This window comes from Pieris brassicae, chromosome 8 (genome assembly GCF_905147105.1).
Source record: "Pieris brassicae chromosome 8, ilPieBrab1.1, whole genome shotgun sequence".
Classification (NCBI taxonomy): Eukaryota; Metazoa; Arthropoda; class Insecta; order Lepidoptera; family Pieridae; genus Pieris; species Pieris brassicae.
The window spans coordinates 6,497,192-6,515,249 of record NC_059672.1 but is presented as its reverse complement, the minus strand read 5'-3'; the positions used below and the strand labels follow the sequence as shown (position 1 = coordinate 6,515,249).

Below are 18,058 nucleotides of genomic sequence, written 5' to 3'. Positions count from 1 at the left end.
ATACAAATTATTGAAGTACTATTATCTCTGTCTGATTATGATTACGCTGTGATGGAAAGAGACATTCTCTAGTACATTTGTTACAACGGCTAAAAAGAAACTTTATCATGTTTTTTTGATTGGCATATATTTTTTATTTAGGTTCTTGATCAATACCGATGTTCTTGTATGAATACAAATTGTATTGTATCACTAGGCTGCGTGACGCGATTATGCTAACATCACTGGGTAACTCATCTTGAGTAAGCCACTCAAGATTCCCTAACAAGATTCTTAAGTGTATGAAAAATTCGAAAGTAAATTTGTATGAAAACGATAGAAGTTAATGTCGACAAATTTTGTGATAAAAAACTTATGTCACAGTCCGCCGTTTGTCATTTTGACAATTTACTATAATTTAATAGATGTATCGTTTTTTTAAAGTGAGATTCAGAAATCAGACTTAACTATGACTACAGTATGACAAACGTTTTTGACGTACGGGAGTCGGACTTATTGCGAAGTATCGTTTCAGTATCTCACCTTGACATTGAAAATGGAAAGGTAAAATTAATAGTTTATGAATGGAAACTTATGAATTGCTATTTAAAAATAAATGGAAGCATATGGACTTTGAAATGGGCTGGGTTTATAAAAAATTGCACATTTTTCAAAAATTTATTATCTACTAACTAAACAATCACAGATCATTGTTATATGCTAGCTTTATGCTCGTAATAACTATAAACTTGACAAAAAATATCTTATTCGTATTTGATAGCATGATCACGGACATCCGTCTCATTTTTATAATACGAATACACTTGTGTCACACACTGGTGCATTACGTTTACAGTAATAACCAGCTTAAAAAAAACTTGGCGATTAAAGAGTGGCGGAGAGTTTATTGCCAGTTCTTCTCTTCCATTCTACGCCCTTGATTTGAGAACTGGCAGTAAATGTAAAAATTAGAAGCATTTAATATATATGTCTTTTTTGACGTTCATAAGCGTACATTGTGTTACCTACATTAATAAATGATTTTTGACTTAATTAGGAGAACTTTAGAAAACTTATTTTCTATACTAGGTACAGGTAAAATAAATCTTTTAACCATTACAACTTGATATTCCGATCAATTTTTTTATTTAGTGCGTTATTAAAAAAATATCCGTTGCGTTCACCTGTATTTTAAAGTCTCTGTTTTTATTAAAAAAATAATAAAATCTGTCCATTTGTTGTGAATTGATTTAAAGTATAAATGTGTAGTATGAAGAAATTTTCTGATACGAATAACGATTCAAGAACTTGGATGCTATACTAATCTAATAGATAACATAAATATTAACGTTTTAAATACTAATGTACCCACAAAGTCATACGAAGACCATGCAGGAATACAAATTCTGAGATCTGCTACTACCGTTAAAATACCGTAAGGATCCACTCAGAGCTTTAGAGTGGAGAAATTTTGATGTGTCATAAAAATATAAATTAAATCTTTTTACAAATACCGGCAAACTTCTTGAGCATTAAACAAGGAAGTGGGGGAAATTTGCGCATCGTACACAGCGCGAGACACAAACGTCAACTGATTTACCAATCACGCGCTCGACACGTCACTCTCCCATCGCTCTGTGATACCTAAAAATCGCTTATGCGTAAAGACATTTGTTCAAAAAGTTTGTCGGTATCTGTAACACTATTATTTAGTCAATACTTGCACTTATGTATTATAAGGTATGGATACTGTTCGACATAGTGTATTTCAACAATTGAGTCTTAAAGCAACTTTTGCCGCGTACCATCACTATGTGGAACCAGTTGCCCACTACATACATATTTCCGAACCAATTTAATTAAGGGTCCTTCAAGTAAAGAGCGTACTAGTTCTTGTGAGCAGTGTGTCTGTATCACTTAACATCGGCTTAAAATTTCACAACTCAGAATTTCAGACATTCTTAGATTAATGATAGCACACTTCCATATCTTACCTTGTCTCCGCTTGAAGTACGCCATCTTTGTTTACATTGTAAATGAATTCAGAATAAATGGACTGTAGTTATTAAATTAATTTTATTAGAAATTTTATAACTGCTTTTGAAGTAGACATGTCAAGTTTACAGATATCAGAATTAGGTGGGATGTTAGTATGGAATAAGCGTTATGTACTTGCGTGATGACTTAAAACTAAAAATACAACATCAACTATTATGTTATTTTTTTACTTATAAAACTAAAACACTGTTTATGCTGCAATAGAAATAGACACCATTTATTAATGAAGTGAAATACATTTATGTTGTGGGACATAATATGTAAAATAGGCGTTAAGTACGTATTAAAAAAATCGGAAACGTTCCCATTTATAAAAATAAATCAATCTTATCACAACTCAAGCACTTTTTAATCACGGCGAAATATAATTTTAAAATCATAATCGTTCACCTACTTACCGATAGATGGCGCAATTCACCAACGATAATTTACTTAAAACGCGATTACAATATACATTAATAAATGTGTATAATCGTGATGTATCTTTAAACCTTAAGATATTTGAAGGCAATGAGCCTCTGGATTTCTCAGTGTTGCCATGTCAAAGTGTTTTCTCCTAGATTCTAAAAGACGTCAGTATATTTATGTTATTGTACCGTACCTGTTTATGAACGAATTAGAAGTACGAACACATCGTTAGAACACAAGTCGTCTGGATAACCTTACTAATTATTGTACATTAGTTTGACCAAACATCCAAATAAAACTTGAACTGTCAATCCATTTTCTATTATAGAAACTTTACTTTAATTTCCCCAAGCATCCTTACATGACAGCCGCTTTAAAGAATCAAACCATGGTCCATGCCACCATACGCAGAGGTGAGGGCATCCTAGGGAATTTCTGGGGGAAAATAAAATTAGGCGATTGAAGATTTCAGTGTTATTTGAATAGACAAAATATGATTTTACGTACTGTATTAAAACTGATTTAATTTATAAATGGGCGTAATATTTCGATATATTAAAAAAATTACTATGTCAATGTATCTCTATTTTTCTTTTTATCAAATCACTTAAATTGTTTTGTAATACGATATAACGTTATATAATTTTGAATACGAAAATAATTTCATAAGAGCCTTTATATACTAAATTAGCACCTACATTTGTACTGAAATTCGTAACCACGTATCACGAACTATTGAAACTCGAATTATATAATACAAACGTCGTGGGATTTCAATTGACAAAGTATGTTGACGTCTTTATAGTTCGATAGACATAACATTTCATTAAATATTGATTTATATACAGCATACAAATGTTTTATTGAAAATTTTTGATAGTGTCCAGGACCAGACTTTATTATGAGTTTTTTAACATAATAATATACAGTTAAGGCCCTTATAACACGGTATTCCTATAACGCGATTTCAGTCTTTCGTGTAACACGAGTACTCCCCCATATAACACGGGCATTTCACACATTATATTTTTGTAGGATTTAAGTCCCATTTAACGAGAAAAGTTAAACGTGAATCATTTGTACATGACGTGTTATATGGGGTAATACAAACGCGTTATGCGAGAATACTACAAGATGTTTAGCGCGAAACCAAACCAATCCAACGAAACCAATTATTTTATAGGACGGTTATACACTTTTTATTGAAAATATTCAGAAATTAATCTTTGAGTTTAATGTAACATCAGTAAGTCTTTCGTATATCGTGGTTACGATTAGTGTATGAAATTACACAACGAATATTCTAAGATTTATCATGTCTCCCAAGGCTGTCTAAATTACTATGATGCGAGTCTATTCTATTCATATTCGCTTTAATCTCGTTCCTCAAGTTACCCTTTGGGATTTCATTCTCGATCCGACGCTCGTTTTCGAGAAGCTCGTGAGAACCGTCAGTAGGGGTCGGTTTACTTGACTCGTAAGAGAGATCGAAGTTTGAGACTGACTTAAGCTTATCTGCTGCCTCGAGACCGCCGGACAGCGATTTTGATGTTGGGTTATCTAAAAATATTAAAGATTCTCATATTTTTAGTTTATATATAAAACTTTTGCCCTTAGCTTTTTGGCTTTAATAACTTTACTGCTGTTTTCTATGTTAGAAAATTACCTTTAACAGAATCTGGTGTAAGGGGTGAAGTTTCTCTATCATCTTTGTGGTCTTTGGGCATTGAGGCAGCGCGTGGGTTGAGCATTCCTAGTACCCTGTAAAATAATAATTTTCAAAGTTAAAAAAAAAGTTACTTTATTAAATAAAATCATTTTTGTATCTGTCTCGTGATCACTTGTTTATCCAAGTAGGTGATCTGTCTTTTGTGTCTCATTGATAGAAGAAGCATTTTGAACTTAAGGCCTGAGGGATGAGGGTCGCACGTTAAGCCAACACTATTCCGTGGAACAAGAACGTCTAAAAAAATTATTAAGTTATTAAGAAATCAGATTTCTACATACTTTGTCATTTTTATGTTTAAATCTGTTGCATTCTCTTCTCGGGGTTTTTCTGTTTTAACAATGTTCGTATGAGCAAAAAATTTTATGAATTCGGGATGCGGGGTTCTAACGCCCAACCGCTGAGTGAGCTTATCTTTGAGGGTAAATAAACTTCCCAAATATTTATAAATATTCATAAAGTTATATATTATCTGGTGCGTTTGGGAAAAATCACTAATATTACGAAGCGCACGCAAGAAACCGACACTGTGAAGCTAGTCATATTTTTGTGATTTTTAAATAATCTTTATTTAACTAGATAATGCGTTATAATAAAACTTTACATGTATTATATACCTTTTTTTCTATTGTTAGTGTCGTTTTGTCTACAACGTAGAATATTTCTTTTTAAAAATTTTTATCTTGTTACGGCAAAAAAGTAGTATTTTTTGCGAGTTACAGAGGGAAAATAAATTATTGTATTTGCATTACCTAATTGCCTCAAAATCATGTCATAAAATCTCATAACGAGAGGCTGATAACAGAACATTATAATTAAAAATAAAAACTTTTGTAAGCAGATTTATAATCGCATACCTGGAGTTAGATAAGTCCCCAAAAGGTGTAAGGGGCGAGTGGATGTGGTGAGGCGTAGATGTCCCCGAGGTTGTGGCCACAGCCCATCCTTCGGCTATTAATGTTTCGCCTATGTCCACTGATCCTTCTGTGAAGTTCATTTCAATATTTTTATTTATCTTGTCGTTTACGTTTATCTAGAGAGTAGTATATTTTAATACAGTTGCTCAAAAGAGCATTTTTAATACAGTTGCTCAAAAAGGCATTTTTAATACAGTTGCTCAAAAAGACATTTTAATACAGTTGTTCAAAAAGGCATTTTGATACAGTTGAACAAAAAGGCATTTTAAATACAGTTGCTCAAAAAGACATGTTAATACAATTGTTCAAAATGAAGCAAAATAATAAAACTATTTGCTTTCTTCTCTTCTCTCCACGCAATAAATTCTTCGTGTGTAGATATGTAGCGACTTTTTGACTTTTCCGGAAAGTGTTCTCCGAAGCATTTTGTGCAATTATACTGAGTTCGGGTGGTGTTAATTCAAATAAAATATCATCGAAATAACTCATTTTGTGCAACAAACAGCTAAACTACCAAGAACATTTTTGGAAAATGGCGCCAACCGTAAAAGAATATAGGCAAAGTTTTTTTTTGGTTTTCTTCACCCTTTCTGGGTGGCAAAGGGAACTATGCCCACACAGCCAAATCAGTAGAATTTTTTTAATGATATGAAATGAAATGAAACCTAACCTAACTCATTGAATCAAATCATTAAATCTGATATTGAAACAAATTAGTAGCTTCTTTTTAGAAATATTTGCATAATTCATAGAGACTTCTATGATTTTTTTATAGTAAAATCTTCGTGGTTGGTTTATTCTTTTTAATAGAGATTTTTTTTCAGTTGGGAAAGAGAACGCACGAGTGCGGAAAAGGTAAAGAAAAAGCACGAGTGTGTAATAACTAATAGCCCACATCCCGAACGATATACATCCAATATGCAACTGTATTAAAAATGATTTTTTGCAATTCCGCTGAATACACTTGGAACATTATACAAGTACAAGCTAAAGTTTATATTTCTTTTGACATCACAAAGTGTGAAATAATTAAAGCTATTTTTACAAATAAACAGTCCAATAATTCAGCCAGTCACATGGCGTGAGATAAATGTCTTTATGAATTCCTTAACAAAAAATCTCATACCTACATGGATTATTAGAAAATTACTAAATTACCATCAGTGACGTCATACAGCTTTATCCCTGGTATCTCCTTATCCAATTCCCCGCAGAGCGTAGACGTACGCTTATACGTACACGTCTTTGATTGTAATGCCTTCCAACGTGCGACCTTTAAAACTCAAACATTAAAACCTGTGTACTTAGATAACTCATGATTATTATTAATTTAAAAATTATAATTTATAGACCATAAACAAAATATTTTTAAAATCTTACATAGGTAGTTATAGCCTAGAGGCTTCAGGGTAGGATTCCCATCCGTCTGAGGTCATAGGTTCTGTTAGGATTGTCCCAGTAATTGGGTTTTTAAAAAGGAAATATAACTTTTTATTGATTATAAGAATTTACAAAATATTAAAATGAAAGCAAACAAACGTGTGTGCGCGACGAAGGATGATACCGAACTGAATTAGCGTCTCACCCCTCAGTGGCAAATGCTGACTAAGCAGAAAGTACTAGTGTGTCAGCCAGATAATCTCACGGTGAAAGAAAACGTCGTAAGTAACCCATGACCGTAGGTGTGTCAGACACAGAAGGCTGATCGCCTATTAGTAAAGCAAATGATGACGAAACACATATAGAAACCTGGAGTCAGCCCAATCTTTTTGCGCATATGATCACGATCGGAAATAAGACCAGATATATATAGATAGCGGGGAAAGATTGGAAAATGGAAGCGAAGATAAGAGGCAAATGGAACTATACTAATATTAAATGTAATAACATAAACTTAATGTAATCTTTATTAGAGTAGTCTAATAAAGACCACTTTTTCTATTTTTCCTTATCACAGAACAAGCAGTTTTATCGTACACACGTGTCATTATATCATATAGGAACACATTCTATTGTACTATTATATTACTTAATTTTATATATAACAAATAATTATTTTACCAAATTATTAAAAAAAAATATAATATAAAGTATGGTTAATCTCGGATATATGTGTTATTTTATATAAAAATATTAGTACAGATACCAAACTTCTTGAGCATTAAACAAGATAGTGGCGGAAAGTTTGCGCATCGTACGCAGCGCGGGGCACAAACTGATTTACCAATCACGCGATCGACACGTCACTCTCCCCCCTCCGCCCCTCCCAGTGATACCAAAAAATCGCTTCTGCGCAGGCAAGGACGTTTGTTCAAGATGTTTTTGTTATTTATACCAATAATAATAAGTAGTACACCTAGCGCCATCTAGTGTGTTATGTGAGTTTCAAGAAATCAGTCCAGTTCGTTCGAAGTCAAAGCACGCAGTTTGTTTCATTAATATGTTTTTTCTGCGTCTGTCTGTGTATTGTTATTGCCTCAAAAATAATGAATAAATATATAACCTGCGAGAGTTCCTCAAACCGCTCGACGGCTTGTGGGTGCCATTTTGGATAGTCGCCAGGTTTCGGTTCCTCCTTTTCCATGGAAGCTGGTTTGACCCCCGCCAGGAAACATTCCATCGCCTAAAATTGACATTTTTTTTTATTATTTTTTTATTACGTATAATGTTATCCCCAAGTTAGCCATGTGTCAAAAGAAATACAGTTTATGTAAAAAAATAACGTATATAAAGAATTAAATGCGGAAATTGAATAACGGAGGATCTTGTACAAATTGTTAAACGGTCAAATGCATATAATAGTCTGGTTAATTTAGACATAAAAATACTGGTCAAATAACAAAAATTCCCGAAACGCCCAATAATTGGTGGAGAGCTGGAAACATTATAATTGTCATGACAATTAGTGGAGTAGGCCTACAGGGGAAACCAACGAAAAAAACGCGCCGTGTACACTACCTCAGAGGTGGTGTGAGGATGTGTGCATATCATGTAAAATGTGATTCTTAGAATCGCGATATCTCAGAAATGGTAACCCTAAGGGAAAAATGATATAGACATTTTTATAGAGAATTATAAATATATTTTACCGTTTTCGAGAAAATCTAATTTTGATCTTTGACCTCGAATAACTTTTGTAGCACACATAGGATTGATAGGGATTTTTAAAACTTTATTACTTTAGGAAGATCTTTTAATGTTTTTGGTAAATTATTATAAACCTTGATTGCCATACAAAATATATTTCTTCTATACAATTCCAGATTTTTTTTTACCATAGCCAACTTCACATCTCTTCGACAGTAGCCCGTTCCCATTGGCTTAAAAATGTGTATGTCATTGTATAATATATGTACATAACATATCTATATCATATATGTACAAATATATATCCAACTTTTAATTGGGTGCCCTCTTCTCCTGACAAAATTAACATTGTCATCCCTTATTTATTCCCAAGGTTCAAAATCAACAAAATATTCAATTTATTCTTTAAAAACCAACCAAGACGTTCAGGAACCCCTCATTCGAATTTTTTGCAATACTCTGAGAATAAACTCCAGTTATTCAGAGCTTTCAATTTGAGCTTTGATCAATTTTAAAACGTTGTTCAGGTACCTAATCGAAATAGGCAAATAAGTAAATATTATGTAAAAAAATCTAAAAAAAATCTGTTTTGGAATATTTTTATTATCTTTTGTTCACCGCTATTCTTATATATTTCAACAGATATATTGTAACATACACTGTATAAAATGTATGTGTATACATGTCAACTTTAATAATAAATACCTTGTTAATTTAATTTTAAAACCAATATTAATTCGGGTACAATCGAATCTAATATTTTTTCTAGGCTAGTCTTAAACTGCACAATATATTGGAATAAATATATATATATATACTATAAGTAGTAAGCAGATCTCAGATAACTGAAAATGCCAAATTACCTGAAATCGTAGTCTAAGAAGATCAGCTCTCAGTTCACACAACTCGTGCATTGCGACGTACTCGCTGTCTCCGTAGTCCAAGTAAAACACGTCAGCTACCTGTCAAATTACGGCTTCTTAAACGAAGAAATATTCTATTGTACTGATTTATAAATAATAATATTTAAGTAACCTTTTCCTAATATTTGTATAGATTAATATTTGAGAATGTAGGAAAAGACCTCAAAAAGGTATTCTCGAAAGGTCGAAACACTGACAGGCCTGAAGGCCGCAGTTACTAAGATTTAGATGCCTTGTACATTTATGAATCCCAATATTATAAAAGATCTATAATTACATTAACCACTTCTCAAATAAAGGGACACCTGTCCTCTCCTTATCAATCACAAAGTTTTGGACAGTGCTAATGATAAATAGCATGTGTCAACATAACATTTGATGTTTTAGGACGCATTTAGGCAAATCATATATAACATGAAAATTAACACTCAGGACACCGATTGATCGATATATAACAAAATCTGTTTTATTTTTAATCGAAGATCAAACCATTCAAATTAATACTAATATGTATTTATTAATTTAATTTTTAACATAGTGCCGCGATATTTTGAATGTATAAAAAAATCATAAAAAAAAATTGAAAATTATTACTATCTAGCAACTACTATCTTAGCAAACTTTATGCCAAAAAACGTAAATTGTTTTGTGGTCTAATACATAAACAGTATATATAGTCGACACTCGTTAATTCGAAGTTGATCCCGAAACCGTCACAATTACTTCTCAGCTATTAAAATTCTTTGGTTCACTCATAAAAAGATTACGGACTTATTTTCGAACTAAAAAACCTTGTCAATAATTGTATTGAATTGTTATTAATAATATAAAAAGAACACATCTAATTATGATCAAACTCCTATTTATCTATGGTCCTTAGAGTTTAAGTTGACATTGTCGTAATATACAGCGATTATACCTGTTGTGTGGCGTCGAATTCGTTCGGCCGTATATCGTCGATGCGGGCTCTGTACCAACGACCATCATGACGAAACACCGCTGCCACCACTTGACCCAGCGATACGGACTTTAACTGAAATTACACGATACCTAGTTGTAATAAATTTAGCTTAAAAACATTACTGCTGGCAACACAGGAGACTGTTTAAAAAAAACGTTTATAAGCTTTTTAAATGAAATGCCAATTTTGAGCAAAGACCTTTTTAAATATCGTTATACTGATAGCCTATTTTTTTTGTTTCTAGTAATGTTATCATACTCTACTATATTATTTTTAAATGGGGATTTTTCAAACCACTATTGGGGGAGGATGGTATCTTTGATTTCCTTATTTGGTAATTACGTCAACAGGAATTATTTACTTTTTTACACATACCCAAACATTGTCTATGCTTGAAAACGAAATGCATTTTCGATTTTTTACTATTATTTTTGAGAGCTTTGTTTACTTTTGCTGACAGGGGGGGGGGGGTTAAAATTTTAGTAAATCTACTTATGTAACGGCCCCATGATAAGATTCTGCCAGGCCCCAGATTTCTTTTAATTCTATAATATCATATAGTTTATTTAGAAAATATATTATATATTTATGTATATAATAACTTATTTCAGAATATATATATTCATATTCAATATATTCATATATATTTTTTGTTACAGTTAGTAACAATTAGATCTTAGTTACCAGTATTAATTAGCAAACCAAACAAAAAAAACACCAATAGTGTGACATACCAACGATTTAAGATGCTCACGCCTTTTCCCGAAGGTATTTAATTATTAATAAATAAAAGAATCGTAACCATGGTTACGGGTACTATCTTTAGTCCATGTTTTAGGGGTGTCTTACCGCGTGTGCACTACGATTATCCTTATTGCTGTAATATTCAGACATATGTGCGACCAAATCATCGAGTTGGGCGACTTGTGGGCCGACGAATTGCACCCAAAATCGCGAAGGCGAAGAAATCGCTGACACGTACACTTCGATCGATGGACCAGGGGGTTCTGAAAGCAGAATTAGAATGGTTTGTCTCGTTTTCTTAACTGCACGAGAGTGATGAGTTATAGGTACTTACTTCAACTACCTGTTCGTATGACAAAAAATATGGTTAAATTCATACATATTAACGCGATTGAACAAATCCAACAGTGTTGGCGTTGACTTCAGCGTATGCTTGAGGTCGTAGGTTCGAACCCCTGCTGTGAACCAATACGCATTCTTTCTATATAAGCATTTAACATTCGCACGAACGGTAAAGAAAAACATCCCCCCCAAGTCGACGGCTTGTTTAAAGCACAGGAGGCTGATGATCACCTACTTGCGTATTAGATTGAGAAATATAATTCACGGACCCAAAAAGGTTGTAGCGCCACCGATTTTTTTAAATAAAAATAATATCAGGGCACAATTTTAACTGCTTTTAAATACTTTCTAAGAGTAACTAACTTAATTCGCGTTTATAATTATGAACCTTAAAAGTCTACTTCCCGAAACCGCTTTTCTAAATTATAAATCTTCATAGAAACTTCCACACCTCTAACTGTTTATTTATCTATACATAGACAATAACGCTCTGTAAAACATTCTACTCACCAATCACGACCAAACAAAACACAATTTCCCTCACACACAATAAAACCCTTAGTTAAAACGTGACGAAACAATTATATATTAAGATTTTTTCTACCAATACCCGAACAGACTTCCCCAAACAACACAAAGATAATTCCAAATGAAGCATGACCATCCCCGTCGTGAACCATATAATATACGTGAGGACGACACAACACACAAAAATCTCATGCGATGCTCGAAATTGCCAAAAATATAATTGTATATTAAAAAATGTTTCTGTGTTGGCATTTGAAGGTGTCGTTTTATAGAATAAAAGCCTTTTAAGAACTGGTACGCTCTTTTCTTGAAGGTGTCGAATTGACGGGCTGCTGGTTCACCATTGTGTGATCGCGCAAGAAAAAGTGTCTTAAGAAACACTATATATATTATATATGGTATTTGGGTCTGTATTTATTAAGTTAAGATTGCAGGTGTTGACAGCTCGGAAATATTTTTCAAATATGTATTATATCTACTATATTATAGGTTGCGGCAAGGCCTCAGAAACGCTATTATTTCCTATGTATTAAGGTTTATTTAGTTTAAGGATATTTGTATATACTATGACTATTACGCTAAAACTAATATAAAACTAAATTATCATATAGTGTACTGTGTAATATTTTTTGTTTTGTGCAAGAATATTTCATTACCGTAAAAATATTATTTTATTTGATTTTTATTATGGTATTATTGAAGTGAAACTTCTTTATCGGCGTTGTAAAAAAAATTACCGTCACATTTTTGGGTTACGCGCCACATCATTCCGATACGCGTCACATTTTTCCGTTACGCGCCATCTTTCTCTTGTCCCTACCACGGTTGATTCGAAGAGATTCGAAGATTTAACAAAAATATATAATAAAACGTAATAATTATATAACAATTAATGAATAATTCTGTAATAATCTTGGTAGTAATAAGGTAAAATGAAATAATTGTATTATTTTTTTTCATGTCTATGATAACAAAAGCCTTTTGTTTAACTTTATCTTACTTAACTTTATTTAAGCAATTCCTGTAAAGTTGCATATAGTCGTAGTAGTAGATTTTGAAAAAAAAAGGTCATAAAGAAGTTCCACTTCTTATCTCTATGGACACTAGTACACGCAAACATTTTTTTTATTTTTCTAAGTATTTTATATTGGCTTTTTAAGTATCGCATTATATCGAGACTATTCTGTAGATGTGTAAAAGTTACCTTACTTTTAATTTTTCTAATGGCAACGTAATTGCCTCGTATTAAGGTACGGGTCTGCTGGACACAATAGCATGCTGTTATCTTACCAGGCGTCTTATAGCGGACATGCTTGGCGGGTGTGCGTTCACCTGTTTCGGGCGTGGCCAGGGGAGCTGGACTGACGAGGGGCAAACGGGGGCGTTTGGCTTGCTCCACCTCGCGTCTACACTTCTCCTGGGCCACCTATAAATATACGTTTTTTATATACTGTACACTTAATATTAAAGAAGATTTTAAACGTGGTAATCTCAGGAATTGTGCGAATATTTAGTCGATAGACTATTAAATGTATACCATCTGTCAGCAAATGCTATGCAAGGGTCTGTAGAAATAGAGGGAGAGCGCAGGATAAGAACCCTTTTGAGAGGGCCGTCTCCCTCTCAAAAGGCTCTCCCCTCTCTAAGGGGAGAGCAGGAAAAGGTAGGGTCGTCTCGTGCCATCTATGTAATCCACGCTTTGTGGGCGACATATGCCAATACCAGCGGCGGTTTAAGTGGGTACAGCTCTGCTATATATATATATATATATATATATATAACATCCCTCGGAAACTATCGACAGTGGAGTGGAGTGCAGTGGAGAGCAATAGAGCAGTTTTATAGAAGACATCAATCTCTAGCAGTGTTGGCCTATTGCCTTCAGCGTTCAACTCTCGTCCCTGAAGTCGTAGGCTCGATCCCCGGCTGTGCATTAATGGACTTTCTTTCTATGTGCGCATTTAACATTCGCTCGAACGGTGAAGGAAAACATCGTGAGGAAATCGGCTTGCCTTAGACCCAAAAAGTTGACGGCGTGCATCAGGCACAGAAGGCTGATTAACAAATCATGAAACAGATACCGAAATCAGAGACCCAGACCTAAAAAAGTTGTAGCGCTATTGATTTTTCTTTATCAATATCTAAAAAGTCCGAGATGCCATGTCTGACAAAAAATATTATTAGAAGTCTATTTACCGAAGAAAGCTTAAGCACATCATGCTACGACGGAGAATACAGCTGATCATTAATAAAGATGTAAAGAGAAAAATATGTCTTTTAATATCGCATTATGAACGGCTACATTAGCCTTCAAAGCCTTTGAGATTGGGACCGCGGTTAGTATCGCTATTGGAAGTTACAGGGTCCAGGATTAATACGTGATAAGGTCAAAGTACATGTAGGAATTGGAAGTCTATATTCTAAAAGCATAGAGCAGGCAATACTTACAATGGTGTCCACAAGTTTCTTAGCCTTCTCAATTTGTTCTTTGGAGCCTTTAAACGATATCTTTTGTGATTCGTTGCTGTTCCCACCTGGTAAAGACTCCACTTTTACTTTTGCGCCACTTGTATGGCTTATGTCGTTTATATTTTCACCGCCAGTACCTTAAATAATAAGATTGAAAACTTTATTTAAAACACTTTACTAGCTAGGACTTGAGGCAAGCCAATAAATAACTAGTGGGGCTACAACTCTTGGTTTCGTTCTAAGATTGCGTTACAGATCGTGTTTTTCTTCGCCTGACACACCGTCGTGGTTCCGCCGAATTCTTTCAGCGTACGAGCGCGTGCTAAATGTACGCATAGTAAGTAAAGACTATTCGTACACACCCGGGTTTCAAACCAACAACCATTACTTAAGACAATTATCTTATGAAAATAGTGATAATAAAAGGGGTTTAATTCCATAAACGGGGTTTCTTTAAACTTTTACAAGATAATTTTATTGTTATCTGTTAGTATTATTTTTACTTTATTTATTTATTTTATTTATTAACACTTCGTTACACTACAGAAAATAAAAATTGAACATAATTAAATCAAAAGGAGAGCAACTGGCGGCCTGATCGCTTTCGAGCGATCTCTTCCAGGCAACCACTGTGAGTAAAGAAAAAAAAATGTATAAAAATACATAACATAGGCAAGTAGTGCAACAATACATGTTATACACCAGTTATTAAGACAAAAACTAAACAGGAACAACACAAAAAAAACAAACTAAAGTAAAAAGATGATACATTAAAAATAGAAAGTAAAAAGAAAGAAGAAAGAAGTATTTAGTCAAAGCTAGTGTTTTTAGGACACAACTGGTGTTAATTTTGTTGTGTTTCAGCGAAATTCCTAACAAAACAAAACCAATAGCTTTGATCGGATACTTCACATCGGAACGGTCAAGTTCTCAACTAGTAATAAGTCAATAATATAGCTTTGTCGTGCACCTCATATCTTGCCGATTTAATACTCATATTTAGTTAAGTCTCAATTATTGTAGCAATTTAATTAAAGTAATTTACATATGTTTTGTTTTTTTTGGGATTCACCGCTCAGTTAATTCACGAGTAAGTATAACACGAAGTCAATAATAATACGCAATCTCTATAGGGAGTTACGGTTGGTTTAAATTTAGTTTTAAAATGGGATAATACTGTTTATTCAAATTGATTTACCAATAATCCTGCCGACAGTCCACCCAGGGACCTCTATTGAATCAGCAACAATGATCGGCTGCTGTTTAATGAAGTCATGTATCATCGTTTCGGCAAGCTGTGTTGCACTGCTCCGTCCACGAATTATACATACATCGTAATCTTTGTCACTAAACTTCTTAAAATGCGTAAGCGCACCTGACTTCTGTTCGATTTCCTTGATATTAGAGCCATTGCGACCTACAAATATCAAAAAATAATTAAAGGCATTACAACCTCCCGAGGTTTGGATGTTCAGAATTTAATTAAAAGTATAAATGGCTAGATCAGTTAAGTAAATAACTTAATTTATGAGACTTAATTTTATATCGTTATACATCTACCAACCGTCTACCGTCATATATCTACCAACATGCGGTCCACTATAAACTCAGCTTTGGAATACAACGCTTATGGCAGATAATCTTTTGGTACTAGGAACGATTATCGGAAGAAAATTCCTTGTCTATAAAAATAATTACTAATAAAACCGAAGCGGGAATGCCTCATTGGGTGATTAAATACACTTAAAAAATATATACCCTATACATTTACAACCATGAATATGGAACAGGATGTAATTTGAAATATACGAGTGCAAGGACTGTAACACGTGTTCGGTTGGCGACATGGCTGTAGATAAAAAGCCAGTTGCTAAAAAAATTTTACCAGAAAACTGGTTAGAAGGGTGTCAAACGAAAAATCCGTGGTAAAGGTTAAAGAAGGAAATTCAATTTGAAGGTCAATGTAGAAGCATGAAGTACAAGCCAGGTTACATAATCATAGTTCATAGACTTAGCATACTTAAGTATAAAATACAGCTGAAGGATTTGAGATTCCTAGAAATAAATTCCTATTGACAATTAACAACAATCAATGTCATCAACATGTCATAAATGCAGAGCTCTGAAAACAATAATACAGTCAAGACTGACATTGTTTTAGAAAAACATACTTATATGATATTGACCAAAATCGAAGAGACTGAATTCTATTGTATTAGGTACTTAATAACGTCAACGGCTGTTATGACTATCGGTTTTACAACCAAATATGTGTAGTCCCTTTGATGTTGTTATAACAGATTTTGACTGTAATTCTAATAGTTGGTTGGTTACCTATAAGGAATTAAAAAGCTTAAAATAAAAGCCATAAAAATATTATGTTACTTACTTTTCCTTATTTATCAAAAGGAGGACTGAATAGTTTCCAATTTTTTTTAAGAATCGAAGGTTAAATGTAATGAAATATTTTAGTAAATAGAAGTTTTAAGTTACATGACATGACATGCAAGTCTAATATGTATTCAAATATTTTGAGTATCCTTGAACATAATATACTAACTCAACAATGTATTGTTACTGTCTGTTAATATTCAGCTATAAGTATGAGTAACCATATATAAACATTGGTTATAAATACTTTAATATAATAGAAAAATCCTTCCCAAATATATATAAATACATAATAAAAAAAAAAATTATTAAATAAACAAACTATAGAAAAATATTTTTAATATAGAAATTACTTATACTAGTAATTTCTCAATGCTAAACCATTAAGTATATATTTTAACAAGCTTGGCGGTTAAAAAAGACCTCTTCCGGGCAATAACAGATTATTCTATACACCATTTTCTACACAATACACATTCAGAAGAAGTTGGTTGAACTTGAATGTAATAAACATGTAGGATTTTAACCATGTTACAAATATTCCCAATAAGTCACAGTAGGGTACAAATATATTTACTTACCAATTAAAGCAGGAATAATGCTTTTGGGCACCTGCATTTCAATTACATTGACTCTTGATGTTTTTACAGTTTTGTCACCTTCCTCTTCTTTTTTAAAGACGTAATAGACCACAAATGCTGTCACAGTTACAATTGAAAAACCTAATGCTACAGGTAGCATCAATTTTGTGTTGAATGTCATTATGGAACCCTGTAAAAAACAATTATATTTTGCTACCCTCAACAAAAAAGAATTTAGGTATGTCTTATAATTAGTCATATTTATTTAGGTATTCCTATGTAATTTATGTGAAAGCTCACATTTTCTCAGCTAGAAATATAAAATAAACAATATGTTTACGATTCACAGAGGCATAGATCAGTATATACAGTATAGTTTTGGTGTGGTTAATTTTTCTTATATACAAAGTTTTATATTATATCACTGGATACCTACTTAATATGGACTATGTATATACATATTTAAATTCTATGCCTTTCATAAATTAATAAAAGATTTTAAATTATTTTATTACGAACTAACTTAAGATATATGAACCTACAATGATTAGTACGGTTGAGCTAAATATTACGACGTTGTCCTTGTCCTATTTAAGTTGCGCATTAAAATATTTGATGAATTTGAATAAGATATACATATATTTTATTTGAATAATAGACCATAAAATGATATAATTTCTATTCACAGCTATGACATAATGGTAAAAGAAAAGTTACTTCATCGGTAATCTGATACTTGCTCAGGTTTTAAAAAGAAAATTTATTACTGTTAATAATAGAATACTTTTTTTAAAATAAATAGTAAGGACGGAGCAACAAATTAAATACCAATACTTACACAGTGTTCTCAAAAAATATATTTTTCTTGCCAAATTATTCGTACTTGTAACTTGTGAAACAATAAATAATCACGAATCACATTGACCAACAGTTGTCCAATCAAA

General features: G+C 32.8%; 1 protein-coding gene across 2 annotated transcripts; it reads right to left on the bottom strand.

Annotated features, from left to right (window-relative positions):
* Positions 1 to 643: 643 nt before the first annotated feature.
* LOC123712930 (tudor and KH domain-containing protein homolog) lies at positions 644 to 18,055 on the bottom strand. 2 transcript variants are annotated; one of them, XM_045666318.1, is made up of 13 exons: positions 17,953 to 18,055; positions 17,115 to 17,304; positions 15,341 to 15,559; positions 14,122 to 14,279; positions 12,964 to 13,099; positions 10,909 to 11,066; positions 10,018 to 10,131; positions 9,039 to 9,137; positions 7,592 to 7,711; positions 6,247 to 6,361; positions 5,029 to 5,155; positions 4,112 to 4,206; positions 644 to 4,005 (listed from the first exon to the last, which is right to left on the bottom strand). In XM_045666318.1, the coding sequence occupies exons 2-13, from the start codon at positions 17,293 to 17,295 to the stop codon at positions 3,749 to 3,751; spliced, it is 1,779 nt and encodes a 592-aa protein (XP_045522274.1). In that variant the 5' UTR covers positions 17,296 to 17,304; positions 17,953 to 18,055; the 3' UTR covers positions 644 to 3,748. The 2 variants fall into 2 exon arrangements, with proteins under 2 accessions (XP_045522274.1, XP_045522275.1); XM_045666319.1 differs by having other exon boundaries at positions 13,006 to 13,099.
* Positions 18,056 to 18,058: the final 3 nt, after the last annotated feature.

Bases quoted from the DNA above. Each gene is read 5' to 3' on its own strand.
- LOC123712930 (XM_045666318.1), bottom strand. From the start codon at position 17,295: ATGACATTCAACACAAAATTGATGCTACCTGTAGCATTAGGTTTTTCA. The intron at 6,362-7,591 runs GTTATATATTTA...TGAGTTTTAAAG, and splicing joins GGTTTGAGGAACTCTCGCAG to GTCGCACGTTGGAAGGCATT. The intron at 4,207-5,028 runs GTATGCGATTAT...ATTATTTTACAG, and splicing joins GGGGACTTATCTAACTCCAG to GGTACTAGGAATGCTCAACC.